Raw genomic sequence first — 12,752 nt, 5'->3', positions numbered from 1 at the left:
AACAAGGGGTCATGTCAGGATAGCAATTCAGGGCCCCAAAACATGACTTCGAGATTTGAAAGTAGTAGACACCACCCCCTTAATTTTGTATCGATACCAACTTGAAAATATAAATTTTCTAAAAAAAGTTACTAACACCCCTGTTGTGCACGCTTTTGTAATTGCGCAGGCACTTAATTACAAAACTGCGCAGCTCAAAAACAACAAAAGTGCGCAGAAAAATTACAAAAGTGCGCAAAAATTACAAAGCTGCGCAAAAAAATTACAAAAGTGCGCAGAAATTACAAAAGTGCGCACAACACCCCTAAATTAGTATCGATACCAACATGGGAAATCCAAGTTTAAATAGGGAAAACCGTTTACTTTGATTATCTTGCAGGACAAAAGACACGCTTGATGGGGATTTGATTTGTCCAATTTGTCGGAAAGGAATATACATACCAGTAACGAGAGTGACAAATTGTGAATGTAAATACCATTACAGCTGTGTCGAGGGGGAATTGATGTTTGTAAACAATTTTCTGTGCCCAGGCTGTAATAAAAAAGTCTTTAGAATAGGAGAAGATGATATGTCTGAAAAATTTGTCAACGAGTTGTTGAATGAGCTGTGCGATTTGAATTGTCATGATCCAGTTGAAATGCTAAGGTTTTTACAATCCAAATTAGTTAAAGGTCGTCAATTGTTCATCCCAGACATCACACAGTACGAACCCAAAGGGGACGATTCGGTGAATTACATTGCTGTTGACAGGCAATCAATCATTAATTCCACTTTTATGGAGTTTGAGGAGATAGATGATTTCAAACTCACATTCGAGGTTGATTTCATAGGAGAAACCGCTAAAGACAACGGTGGGGTCCGCATGGAATGGACCGGCTTAATCAACAGAGCAATCTTTGAAAAGTACTTCGAAAATGGTCTAAAGGCGCATCTTAGCAAGGACTATTTTTTGGTTGGTGTATTGGTTGGAATATCGCTCATTCAGGGTGGCATTTCACCAAAGTTCTTTAAGGAAGAACAGCTGGAAGTGATATTTCATCATTCTGAGAAGGCTACGGAACCAATGAAACAACTGATCAGAGGTCTGGAGGTGTTCCACCTCCATACCGTCTTTCAAAAATTTCCCATGTTGGCCCACCTTTTCAGGAAGTCTGACTTCCAACTGAGCCCAAGATATTTGATGAATCTCATCCAAACGGACTTTAAACCTAATGGATCGATTTGGTCACCCAGGGAAAAGAACATATACTCGTACTTCGTCAAATATTTGAGAGAAGTTGCCGCAAAGCGAAGAGGCGAAATAACCCTTGGACATGTACTGCGTTTTATAACCGGTTGCAGTGAAGTGCCAGAGTTGGGCTTTGCTGTGCCACTGAAAATGATATTTGTTGACTCAACAGTTACATATAGAATTATCAAGGTAAATTATTATATTGCTCAAAGAGATACTGGAGGTCAAAATGCAGAATGCAAACCTTCTATAGTCTGGCGGTGGTGTATTTTTTTTTCTCAATTTCTCAATTTGTAAAAATTAGTTAGGGGTTGACCATCGTTCCCTGAATGAGAAAGATCAAAATTTAAAAGGTTTGAACCATGGAATTAATGTCTCATTGGCTACCAATATAAGAAAAGTCGTCATAATTGAAAATTTTTTACCATTTGAAAAATCATGAAATAGTGATTAATGAAAGGCTATATAATCTCGGGTATCTAATTGATGTATATCGTACATAGGTGTGTACATCAAATTAAATATGTTTGATTTTTAGAAAAAGTCTGTTCATGAAGTTGAAAGTGGAACAAAATTAGACGAACAAGGAGAAAAAGAAGTTAACGAGCAGACACGTGAGACACCACTAGAAAAGACGAAGGATGAAGACAAAGAGGAAAATGTTGAGGAGAAGACTGATGAATCGACGCCAGAAGACGAGAATGGTGAAGAGATAAAGGTGAAGGTCATCGATTACACGCCTAAAGCGCACATTTGCGCCAACCAGATAGAAATGCCGCGTGGCTTATTGGATGAAGAACTGCCACCCTTGGAAAAGATTTTAAAGATTTACGACTACGCATTTGCCAATGCATTTTTTGGAAATTATTAGAACAGTCGCGAAACTTTATAACAACATTTTTTGGAAATTATTAGAATAGACGCGAGACTTAATATATTTTTAGCGTATCTTTAGTACATTATTTAATTGACATTTGTTGTGTGGATATATTTAGCGTGTCTTTCGTTCATTACAGTATAACGTTGATATTTCCGTAAAGTTAAAACATACATTACTCCTACGTAATAGGAGATGTAGTATTTTATTGATATATTTGGTTTGTCTTTCGTTCATTATTCTTGGTTCATTTTTTAAGTTAACATTTTTTCACCTAAGTAAAAGTGATAGGAATTATGATCTTTTCATTTCACGATTCTTTCAAAGGTTTAGATTTTTAATTTAGATGACAGCGTTCTTTTTTGCGTCCATCTAAAAACCAAGAGGATACTTGGGCAAAAATGAGTGATGGGTATGTGCGGGCGATAAGGGTCCGTTACAAAAATCATACACTATCAAAGTACAGGGTGTGAATTTTTTATTTTGGTTTATGTATTTTTTTGCAAACATTTTCATCAAAAGGTATTACTGATGGTTTATTGTAGAAAATATAGATTTGGCGAAAATAAAAAAAATGTAGAGTTTCCGGAATCCGGCCGGTTGAAAAAAAGATTATTCTGAGCTGGCCGCAGACTTCGTTAGTACAATCCTGGACAAAACTAGTTGTCCACCCCTTCCCCCAATATCAGTGTTGATGAGGAAGTTGTTGGGACTGGGCTAAAAATCTTGAAAACAACATTGAACTTGGGGGGAGGGGGTTTAAAAGTTGAAAAGGTGTATGGACAGGGGTTTTTGACACGATTGTGGTTGATACATTTCAGGGCTCACTGCATACTGTTTTTACAAAAAGTTATCTTTGTTAAAGTTCTGTTTCAGTGATGTTAAGTTACCAAAAATAGCAAAAAAAGATATTTTCCAGCCGGCCGCATGAGAGCTTTTTTCGTTCGGAAACACTTTTTTATTTTCGCCTTAGTTTACTTTTTTAAGCTATACATTATGTACATTTTTTGTTTTTAAAGTTCTTTAAAGCTGGTCTTTGTTTTTAGCTTTTTTCATTTAGACTAAATAAATGATGACTTTTATTCCTGCTAGTTCAAAGTACAGGGTGTCAATCTGTCTTTATTTATGTGTACTTTTTTGCGAAGATTATCATCAAAAGTATTACTTAAGGAAAACCTGGAAAAGCCAGGGAGTATTTATGAAATATCTTTAAAAAGTCAGGAAATTGTTTTCCACAGTGCCTTGAATTTAATGTTTTTTAGCCAATCTAGAAATCTTCTTCATTCAAAATCTTTCTTCTCGAACCCAACCATGATGGGTCGTCTAAATAACCATTATGACCACATGTCAGTTGACTAATGTAAAAATGACAGGGTTTTTTGTGAATAGTGCAATTTTTCTTTAGCCACAACATAAAAGATTTGTCGTTTTTGGTCAGGGAGAAAAGAAGGTGAACTTTTAACTAAATCTATTCTGTGGAGCTTCTGAGAACGCTCCGTGAATGCGTGCGTTAGTATTTTAGTCCTTTGGGGTGAGAGGGGTTCGATCATGTTTGGAAATTAGCGTCGCTTTTAAAACAGATAACTGTTTCATAATGCTTGGACTTTATAGTAATAACATTATATTTCCTTGCTTTTTCCCTTTCAGTAAAAAAATCAACTAATAAAATAAAAATAAAATAAAATAAGAGCTAGAAACTTGAAGAAAAAGTTTATGGTCATCAATATACCAATGCATTTGACATGCCAGGACGTCACAGATACTATGTAATTATTCAACTTTTTTTCGGTAGCGTGTCTTAATCATATGTGACTGGATTATGATTACATTGTCTTTTTCACCAGTCTCCTAAAATATCTTCAAATATTATACTAAGGTCAATGATAGTCCTGGGATCAAGGTTGGTATAAACTTAATATCAACCAATGAGAAGCCTGAACTGGTTAACTCATTAAGTGTCAATGGCATGGCTTCATATGATATCGGCCGATTCCTAAACATAATGTCATCCTGTTTCTAAACCCGAAAAAAAACCATATCGAGAAGCGACAAATTTTTCTTACTTGGGGCGTGATCGTGCATTTGAAGAAATCAAAAAATAAAATTTGAAATTACGGATTGATGGCATTTAATGGATTAACCAAAATCAATTAACAATAAATCAGTGTATTCATTTATCATCTTATTATCTTCAATTTTAGTTACAACCGAGTGGACTGAACGTTATCATTGAACACATTGAGAAGATTTTCCATCAAATAAAGTCAATAATTAAAATGCCCGACGCAAGTATGGATGACTTAGAGGGTGTGTTTAGCACTTTATGCAGAACGGAAAGAATCTTGACTGACTTGGAAACTCTATATAATGTGCGGGAGTTTTCTATAATCAATCGATGTATTTATAAGCTAAAGGATGAGCTTAAAATAGAAAAAATGGTAATTCAACCCGTGAAAGTTGTTCAAAAAGTACCACAAGAAATCGGACCTCCAAAATACTTTATCCCTGTTGAAGTGCTTGAATATTATGTTGAAAACGGATTTAAAAATGTTGATATTGCGAAGATGCTACATGTAAGCCTCAGTACTATTAAAAGACGGCTTAGTGAAAACACTCTAAACAAAAAAGATAAGTTCAGCAAGATGACAGACGATGAACTTGATGTAGTGGTAAATGAAATTCTTGTGGATCATCCTAATACTGGTTACAAGAAGATGAGGGGTTTTCTGTTGGCACGAGGATTGATTCTCCAAGAACGTAGGGTACGAGAAGCGATGAGGAGAGTGGATCCTGAGGGAGTAATAGTTCGGTCATTACAGTCAAGAGTAGTTTTAAGAAGAAAATATCGCGTCGCTGGTCCTCTGTCATTGTGGCACATGGATGGAAATCATAAACTAATTAGGTAAGAATATCCAATATACTGTAATATAAAGTATTTGCTAAAAGTGCACTCCTTGATTTAAATTTTCTGGACGTTTTTCTTTATTTTCATAAATTTGATTTTTTTGATCACTTTTCAACCTTGGTACAATAAGGCTTCGAAATAATATGGAAAAGAGCATCACTGTTACACACGTTAGGGAATGTTTTACCGATAATGAATTGATACTGATATCATGTAGTGTTTTTAGTTACAGGATGGTTATACACGGGTGTATTGATGGCTACTCTAGGCGTATTATTTACCTATCATGTGCTAACAATAATCAAGCTGCTACTGTATTGGAATTTTTCAAAAAAGCTATCTGTATACACGGTCTTCCTTCAAGAGTTCGAGGTGATCACGGTGGTGAAAACGTTGACGTTGCTCGTTTGATGTTAATGCATCCTTTACGTGGCCTTGGGAGAGGCAGCTTTATTGCTTCCAAGAGTGTGCATAATCAGCGCATTGAACGCTTGTGGGTTGACGTTTATCACGGAGCTACTAAATTATTTCAGACAATTTTTCTCAGTTTAGAGAATACTGGAAATTTGAACTTGTCGTCTGAAATAGATTTGTTTGCATTGCATTTTGTCTACATTACAAAAATCAATAAATCTTTAAAAGCGTTTGTCAATGGTTGGAACCACCACCCACTAAGTACGGAAAACAACAAAACACCCAATCAACTGTGGATTTCTGGACTGCATAAAATTGCTGGTACAGGCTCAAAGATAGATGAAGAAATATGGGAACCAAAAACTGACGTAGGTCTAAATTTGATATCAAAATCATAGTATACCTTTTCAATCTTAAAATTTTAAGATGCTCCCCTTTTACGAATTTAGAAAGATGCACGATAACTTTTAACTCTGTTTAACTAACAATATGTAAGGACCTACTCTTTCAAAAACTAATATACTTTGGATTCGTCAATTTTAAGAATTGTCTGCATAGATAGATCGTCATACTGGGCCAAGGAACCCCAACTAAAACTTTTCCTGGTACTTCAAGTAGTAAATTAATGAAATCTGGTAGAATTGGTTCATAAATGGCCCTTACGTAGAATTTTCCCCTTTTTTAACTTGACAGGTTTTGGGTAGGGTTTGTCGGATGTCGGCATGCTGATCTTAGTTCGGCGAAAAAAACACCATTAAACGCAAAAAATTTTGAAATGTTGCAAATAGTTGCAATAACAGATTCCTGAGCTATTTCATATGGCCTTTTAACTCCTTCAATACAGTGGGAAACCTAAATTTTTTTTATTTTTTTTCTAATAATGATGATGTTTCAAAAGCAAAAGCAAAACATGTCATATTTGAGTTTGTTAGTTCTTTTCAAGAGCTATCTTTTTAGTGAGCCAATTTTAAAGTTTTAAGGACCTAACAAAATTACCAGCTCGGAATAAGATTAATTCATTTTTTTTTTGTTTTCGATAAAAACTTCAGGAAGAAGCAATGTATTATGGGATTGATCGATCATCAAATGTTGATAATACTCGGCAAGAAGATGAATATAAGCATGTTTTTGTTCCATCAATTGAACCGAATGTTCCAGAGGACCTGATGATTGTAATCAATAACAGTTTTGGCCCTTTAGTTGACAGCGATGCAGACGAAGATCATGGCGTATCAACGTATCTTCGGTTGCGTAATTTCTTGTATTCTTGTATATCTGCGCTAAATTTAAGTAGGGTCTTTGTAAATTTTTGTAGAAATAAAGCTAACGATAAGAAATTACTTTAGGCGTATATATTTTCACGAACAGAAGCTTTTTTGAGCAGGTCCAAAAATCGCAAAATCTATTACGTCATTTAATTTTCAAGTTCCAGAAACAATGTTTTTCTCGCAAATTAATCCAGTCAACATTTGTGTGCCAAATTCGAGTTTGAGAAAGCCGATTTTCGCAATTTTGACCTTTTACTGCCAGGTAAGAAATTAATCCTGAAGTTATTTTTTTCAGTTGTTAAATTTTTACGTATTACGTAAAGAGGGATTTGTGAAAGTTTTATGTCTGAAATTCCTAGTAATTTCACAATTTACGAAACTTAAGCTCACCTTTTTGACTTCGCAAAAAAGTTTCTGTAGACAATTTTGATAAAAAGTGATTGGTACTTTACCTGGTCACTCCTAAACCTGCCTTTGACTCATTCATGGATTTATCATAGACACTGGAATACCTAAAGGGAACTTTTTTTGGTGAGTACTAATTTTGGCGAACGGTCGTTGAAAATTTTTTTTTTATTTTGGCGAGAACTAATTTTGGCGAATCGACGTTTTTTTTAATTTTGGTGAGAACTTATTTTTGCGAATGGTGAATTTCTTTAATTTTGGTGGGAACTAATTTTGGCGAATGTCTGCGTAGATATGTTCTATTTTGCCTCATTTTGAGCAATTTTGTTGAATTCTAAGCAAAAAACACTAAAAGAATTAATTTTGGCGAGAACTAATTTTGGCGGACCAGGATTTTTTTTAATTTTGGCAAGAACTTAATTTGGCGAATGATCTAAAAAAAATAATTTTGGTAGGAACTGAATTTGGCGAATTTCAATTTTGCTCGCCAATTTCGCCAAAATTAGTTCCCACCAAAAAAAGTTCCCTTAAGGTAACATCAAACTGATTTTTGCCACTTTCTCATGTAGAAGCCTTGTCCGCAGTAATGACATTATTGTTCACTCTCTTTCAATCATAAAATGATTTTTTCGTAGCAATTTAATTGCATTTCTCATCAAAACACACTTATCTAATTCCCAAGTGAGACTTTTAGTATTCCTCCGAGGGGGAATTGATTTTACTTACTTGATGCGTAGCATTTCTTTCTTGATGCATAGCATTTCTTTTCAAAATTTTGGCCAGCAAAAGTACAAATAGAAAAAGTTAGAAAACTTTTTAGAAATAAGAGTATTAGTCATTTTTAAAAATCAGAATCCTTCGAGCCGCCATGACAGTTGTCCTTTGCGGACAAAGCTTGTACATCGATTGTTTTCTGAAACAATAGAAAGACAATACTTCGCTCTCCACCGTTTCATTCGGTGTTTATCCAGAGTCTCTATAATAAATCCATGACTCATTGAAAAAAAGTTGCAGAAATTTCATTATTAATAGTTGTTTTATATTATATTAATGATTAAAGAGTTTTGAAAGTGAAGAAACATTGAAAATATAAATGATTATGTCAAAAAATAAAAAAATAGTCACCCTATATCCATATTCTCTCTTGCTTATCACTCATCACAAAGCGATTGAAGGATACTAATCAACATTTCAAAAGTATATCGTAACAAACTCCAAAGAAATGGCTCTTAAATCTTAATTACAGATCTGAATCAACCAATGTTCAAGCCTCCATCAATCCATGTTCATGATCAATCTGATGCAAATATTTATAGTTTAATCAGAAGTTTGGGATTACTAAGTATTTCCAAATTAAATTGGCTAATTTTTCCTAAAACCTTGTGCCATTTTCTCGTGTTTGATAAAGAATTAGGAAAACCTGAAAAAAACCTACAGCTTCCTATAGTGTAGACTACGATGAGTCAGTTCAATCACTGCAAAATAAGTTTACCAATATTGGACAAAAAAAATTCGTCCTGTAATGTTTAACCAATTGAGGTATAAGCCCGAAGGCTAGAATTTCGATCCCTTCACAATTTGGATGGGTGGGTGGTCCATCAACTCTAATGACGTGTGATTCACTGATCGCCCTAGTGATAATAAACACCGCGTAAATTATAAGGCTTGCTTCACTTTTCTTGCCTGAGAAAGGCTAAAAATTCAATTCTAGCCCTTAGGGCTTATACTTAATTGATTTTAACAACAACTCTCGAAGGTCACCGCACTGTTCGCCGCCCCCAACCACGACTCTCGAAGGTCGCCGCACTGTTCGCCGCCCCTAACCACGACTCTCGAAGGTCGCCGCACTGTTCGCCGCCCCCAACCACGACTCTCGAAGGTCGCCGCACTGTTCGCCGCCCCCAACCACGACTCTCGAAGGTCGCCGGACTGTTCAGTGGCTCTCGAAGGGCGGCGTGGGTATATTAAGTGATATTTTAAGGACCAGCTAGAAAATATTGAGAAATAGAAGACCAGAAAAAATTGAAAGAGAGGCTCCCACGACGTCCTGTGCCACGACCACCTGTCCCACGACGACCTTCGAAGGACGCCGCCCCCACCCACGACGACTCTCGAGAGTCGGCGCCCCCAACCACGACATCCTTCGAAAGACGGCGCCCCCAACCACGACTTCTTGTTTTCAACCGAATTATGAGCCAAAACCCCCCTCATACAACACCAACCTGTAATCTGGCCCCTGATGTGTATTATTTAGGGTATGTATGGATGGTAGTCAGAGCTCCACCAATTTCCGTCGATGCATGCTGATTTCTGATCATAAAGTTTGAGGTCTGATTCTAGTTTTTTTAAAACTTTGGACTTCAGTGAGGCTCGAACTCACTTATGAAAAAGTCGCATAACCTCAAGTCCATCACTTTATCCACTCGACCACGGCAACTGGGGTCGATTACAAATCTTTTAATATTTATAATACATTCTACCGTGAGCCTATCAACAGCTATATAGAACGGTTAAAGTCACGGTAGGCTAAAAATAAAGTTCCGTGGTAGTATCCACTTCGTTTTTTGATACTTGTATTTTGTCGTTTGTCTTGTTCTTGTCTGTCGTTTACCCTTTTTTGTTTCTTTGTATTTGTGTGGGAGTTTTTTGTTTATTTTTCTATGTTTGTTAGTTTGTTTGGACTGCGGGTCGGTTCAGGGTTATGGAATCTGGGGGAGGCTGAGTGTTGGACGTCCTTAAAACATGTTTAAAGCCGCTGCGCCTGTCCCAAGTCAGGGACTCCAGATTGCATTGGTTGGGTTTTTGAGTGGATTTTGGTGTTTGTGTTTTTCTGCTTGGCTTTTTAAACTTTATGTCTATTGGTTTGCACCATAGATTTAGATATATCACTGTTGAAAACAATATTTTTAGATATAAACTTTTTGAAGAAGCAAGTAGTCAAATGTTTTTCCAGGTTTCCGGACTGTTTTATGAACCCAGTGGGCACAGGACGTCATGAGGACGTCCATGCAAGGTTCATTTCGGACGAAAGGACGTCAAATGTCCTTTTTCCTCTTTTCCTAAGGACGTGAAAAATGAAACGAATCCCGTCCGTCTGATGTTGGTCCAATACGGACGTCCAAAGGGACGCGAAAAGGACGTAATATGGACTTAACTTTTGTAAATGGACGTCCTGAAGACGTTTATCAGACGTCGGGTGGACACAATGTTTGTACTTGGACGTCCTTAGGACGTTTTTCAGACGTGATTTAGACGTCCAGATGGATTTAATTTTTGTATTTGGACGTCCTTTGGACGTGATTAAAACGTGCGGAATAACCTTATTTAGTCGTCTCTATGGAGTCGTATTCTCTTTTTTAAACTTCTTGATTGTGACATTTGCATGGTCAATTTACTTCTTGTTATAATTTTATTGGTTTTTATAAACATCCGGACATTCTGTGCCCACTGGGTCAGAGTTTTGTTGAGATAGTATTTATGTTTCTTTTATTGAGTTATTCCAAGTTGACAATATATCACTAAATTCAGTTAGTTTTCTCGTCAACATAACAACAAAGGTATCAGAAAATAAACAGAAAGATTTTGTAATTTGTCGAAACTATTATCTTCTGAAGCAAACAACTGAAACAAGTATCTGAACAGGGTGAAAAAAAACTACGTACAAATTTTACGCCTTGATGAAATATATATAATTTGAGAAAGTCTAATAACAGTCTTTAACTTCTACTCTGGTTATTACTTGTGAATACATCGGACGTCTTCAAATACTTGGAACCATTAAAGTTTGACATGCTTTTTTTTGTGTTTAAATTTGGTTTCCTTCTTTTCCTTCAAGTCGACTCAGTCAGACATTGATAAAATCGATCTGCGAACACACGTTTGAAAGTCCTTCTTCTTAATGCACAACCTTGAAAGGAAAATAATAATTTATGAAAATAATTACAAATAATATGACAAAATTAAACAAAGGAATGTCTTTTTTTAGGATAATTATTGACTATAACCTTCCGAATAGCAGTGTGCCAAAATAACTTATTAACCTATGGGACAAAGGGTGTTAATTTGTCCTTCCTTAATTTTACCTTCACACAGACCCACTGGGACCCCTCCCCACTGGAAAAATTGGCCCCGGTGGAAAATCATCCTCTAATTTTTGTCCCCATTGAAAACAATCAAATAAACCGATCCTCACTGCAAAATTTTATTCTATTTTTCTCTTCCCCATTGAATCTTCTGACTTAAAAACAAAAGAATTGAATTCCTTAGCCATAAAAAACATGGGAATAATAATTCCTATCGAGTTTCAGTCCATTATTTTTATCCCCACTTGCTGAAAAATTGTATTCTACAAAGCAAGTTTTTTGAGATCATGATGTAATAAGCTCCATTTCACCTTTATTGATATGAAGTTGAGGGTACAGGTGCCTCCCTTGAAAGGTTTTACCCAAAATCTCGGTACTTAATAAAGAGGGTATTTAGAAACTATGGTCCCAGATCTGATGGATGAATCTAAGCATTTGTATCATATTAGTATCTATGAGGTTTACCTGTAACATGTTGATGATCTTTTGGTTCAGCTGGACTGACGAGTTAGATTTACGCAATAGTGTTGATCGAATCTGGAAAACAAAATGAGAAAAGAAAAGTTATGATTTTGGGAAAGAGTAGAAAACCCTCAAAACCTTTATACCTACAAGCTCTTTTTTATAATAGATAGTAATGAAGCTACAACAATTTAAGAACAGTGCTAAGCTGAAATTGAATTGCAAGAAATTCACTGAAAGAGGGGTGTATTATTCGTCAATAATAAAGTTGACTGTTGGTACCTAAAACACACCAAAGAATACCATACCTTGCTTTGAACAATCAGTTATTTTTGCATTTTCCAGAGGGCCAGTAGGATTATGGGTACGAACCTAAAAGGTAAAGTAAGGGTAAGTTTCTCAAAGAAAACCCATATATACAATACCACACGAAAGTAAGACCCTTATTATGATTAAATAATAACGCCTTTTGATCGAAAATCTTTCTCCAATTTTGTACGTCTTCCACCACAGAACTGGGTTGTTGTCAATCAAAAGTCACAGTTATTGCAATTCACCGGTCTCTTTTTTAACAAAATATTTTTGTGTCTCCTCTGTTTTTTCAGAAAAAATAAGTTTGTACTTGCTTCCCAAAGAACTTATCAAAAAAATGAAACTTTAGAAACTCGTTATGTTATGATGCCATCTAATTTTCAGAATTTTCTAGCCAATTGCAATTATTAGAGAAAAGATCGTCTTAGAAATTTCACTCACCTGAAAATGATCAATCAAAAGTCTTTGCTCCATCTTTTTAGCATAAGCTCCTTAAAAATGAAAGTGGCAAAAATATAATCTTATTCCAACAGCACCACATTAAAATTGGCTCACTAAAAAGTTTCAAGAAAAAGAATCAAAACAAAACATTCGAAATTTTGGCGATTCGAATGTTCAAAATGAATTTCGTATTCGAATGTTTACAAAATAGAATGGAAAAGCTTAAACCAAAAGTCGAACGAGAACACTCAAAACTTGATCAGTGGTGGAAGAAACCAGGATGTTCAGAATACAAAATGCATCAAAAAAAATTTTCTTCAAAACGCTAGGTTTTTGTGAGCCTGTGGTAATGTT

General features: G+C 35.7%; 2 protein-coding genes and 1 long non-coding RNA gene across 3 annotated transcripts; 2 read left to right on the top strand and 1 right to left on the bottom strand.

Annotated features, from left to right (window-relative positions):
* The first annotated feature begins 556 nt into the window (after window positions 1–556).
* Window positions 557–2,240, top strand: LOC136802101 (uncharacterized). The gene is made up of 2 exons (XM_067058819.1): window positions 557–1,421; window positions 1,771–2,240. The coding sequence occupies exons 1-2, from the start codon at window positions 570–572 to the stop codon at window positions 2,101–2,103; spliced, it is 1,185 nt and encodes a 394-aa protein (XP_066914920.1). The 5' UTR covers window positions 557–569; the 3' UTR covers window positions 2,104–2,240.
* Window positions 2,241–4,331: 2,091 nt separating this feature from the next.
* Window positions 4,332–6,774, top strand: LOC136802100 (uncharacterized). The gene is made up of 3 exons (XM_067058818.1): window positions 4,332–5,011; window positions 5,241–5,796; window positions 6,478–6,774. Exons 1-3 carry the CDS (start codon window positions 4,386–4,388, stop codon window positions 6,772–6,774), a joined length of 1,479 nt encoding a protein of 492 aa, XP_066914919.1. The 5' UTR covers window positions 4,332–4,385.
* Window positions 6,775–10,703: 3,929 nt separating this feature from the next.
* On the bottom strand, window positions 10,704–12,436 carry LOC136802127 (uncharacterized). The gene is made up of 4 exons (XR_010845964.1): window positions 12,399–12,436; window positions 11,954–12,017; window positions 11,649–11,720; window positions 10,704–11,008 (listed from the first exon to the last, which is right to left on the bottom strand). It is a non-coding gene; the product is annotated as an uncharacterized lncRNA (long non-coding RNA).
* Window positions 12,437–12,752: the final 316 nt, after the last annotated feature.

This window comes from Clytia hemisphaerica, unplaced genomic scaffold (assembly GCF_902728285.1).
Source record: "Clytia hemisphaerica strain Z4C2 unplaced genomic scaffold, Clytia hemisphaerica genome assembly, whole genome shotgun sequence".
NCBI classification, from domain to species: Eukaryota; Metazoa; Cnidaria; class Hydrozoa; order Leptothecata; family Clytiidae; genus Clytia; species Clytia hemisphaerica.
The sequence above is the reverse complement of the archived record's forward strand: the minus strand, read 5'-3'. Positions and strand labels throughout refer to the sequence as shown.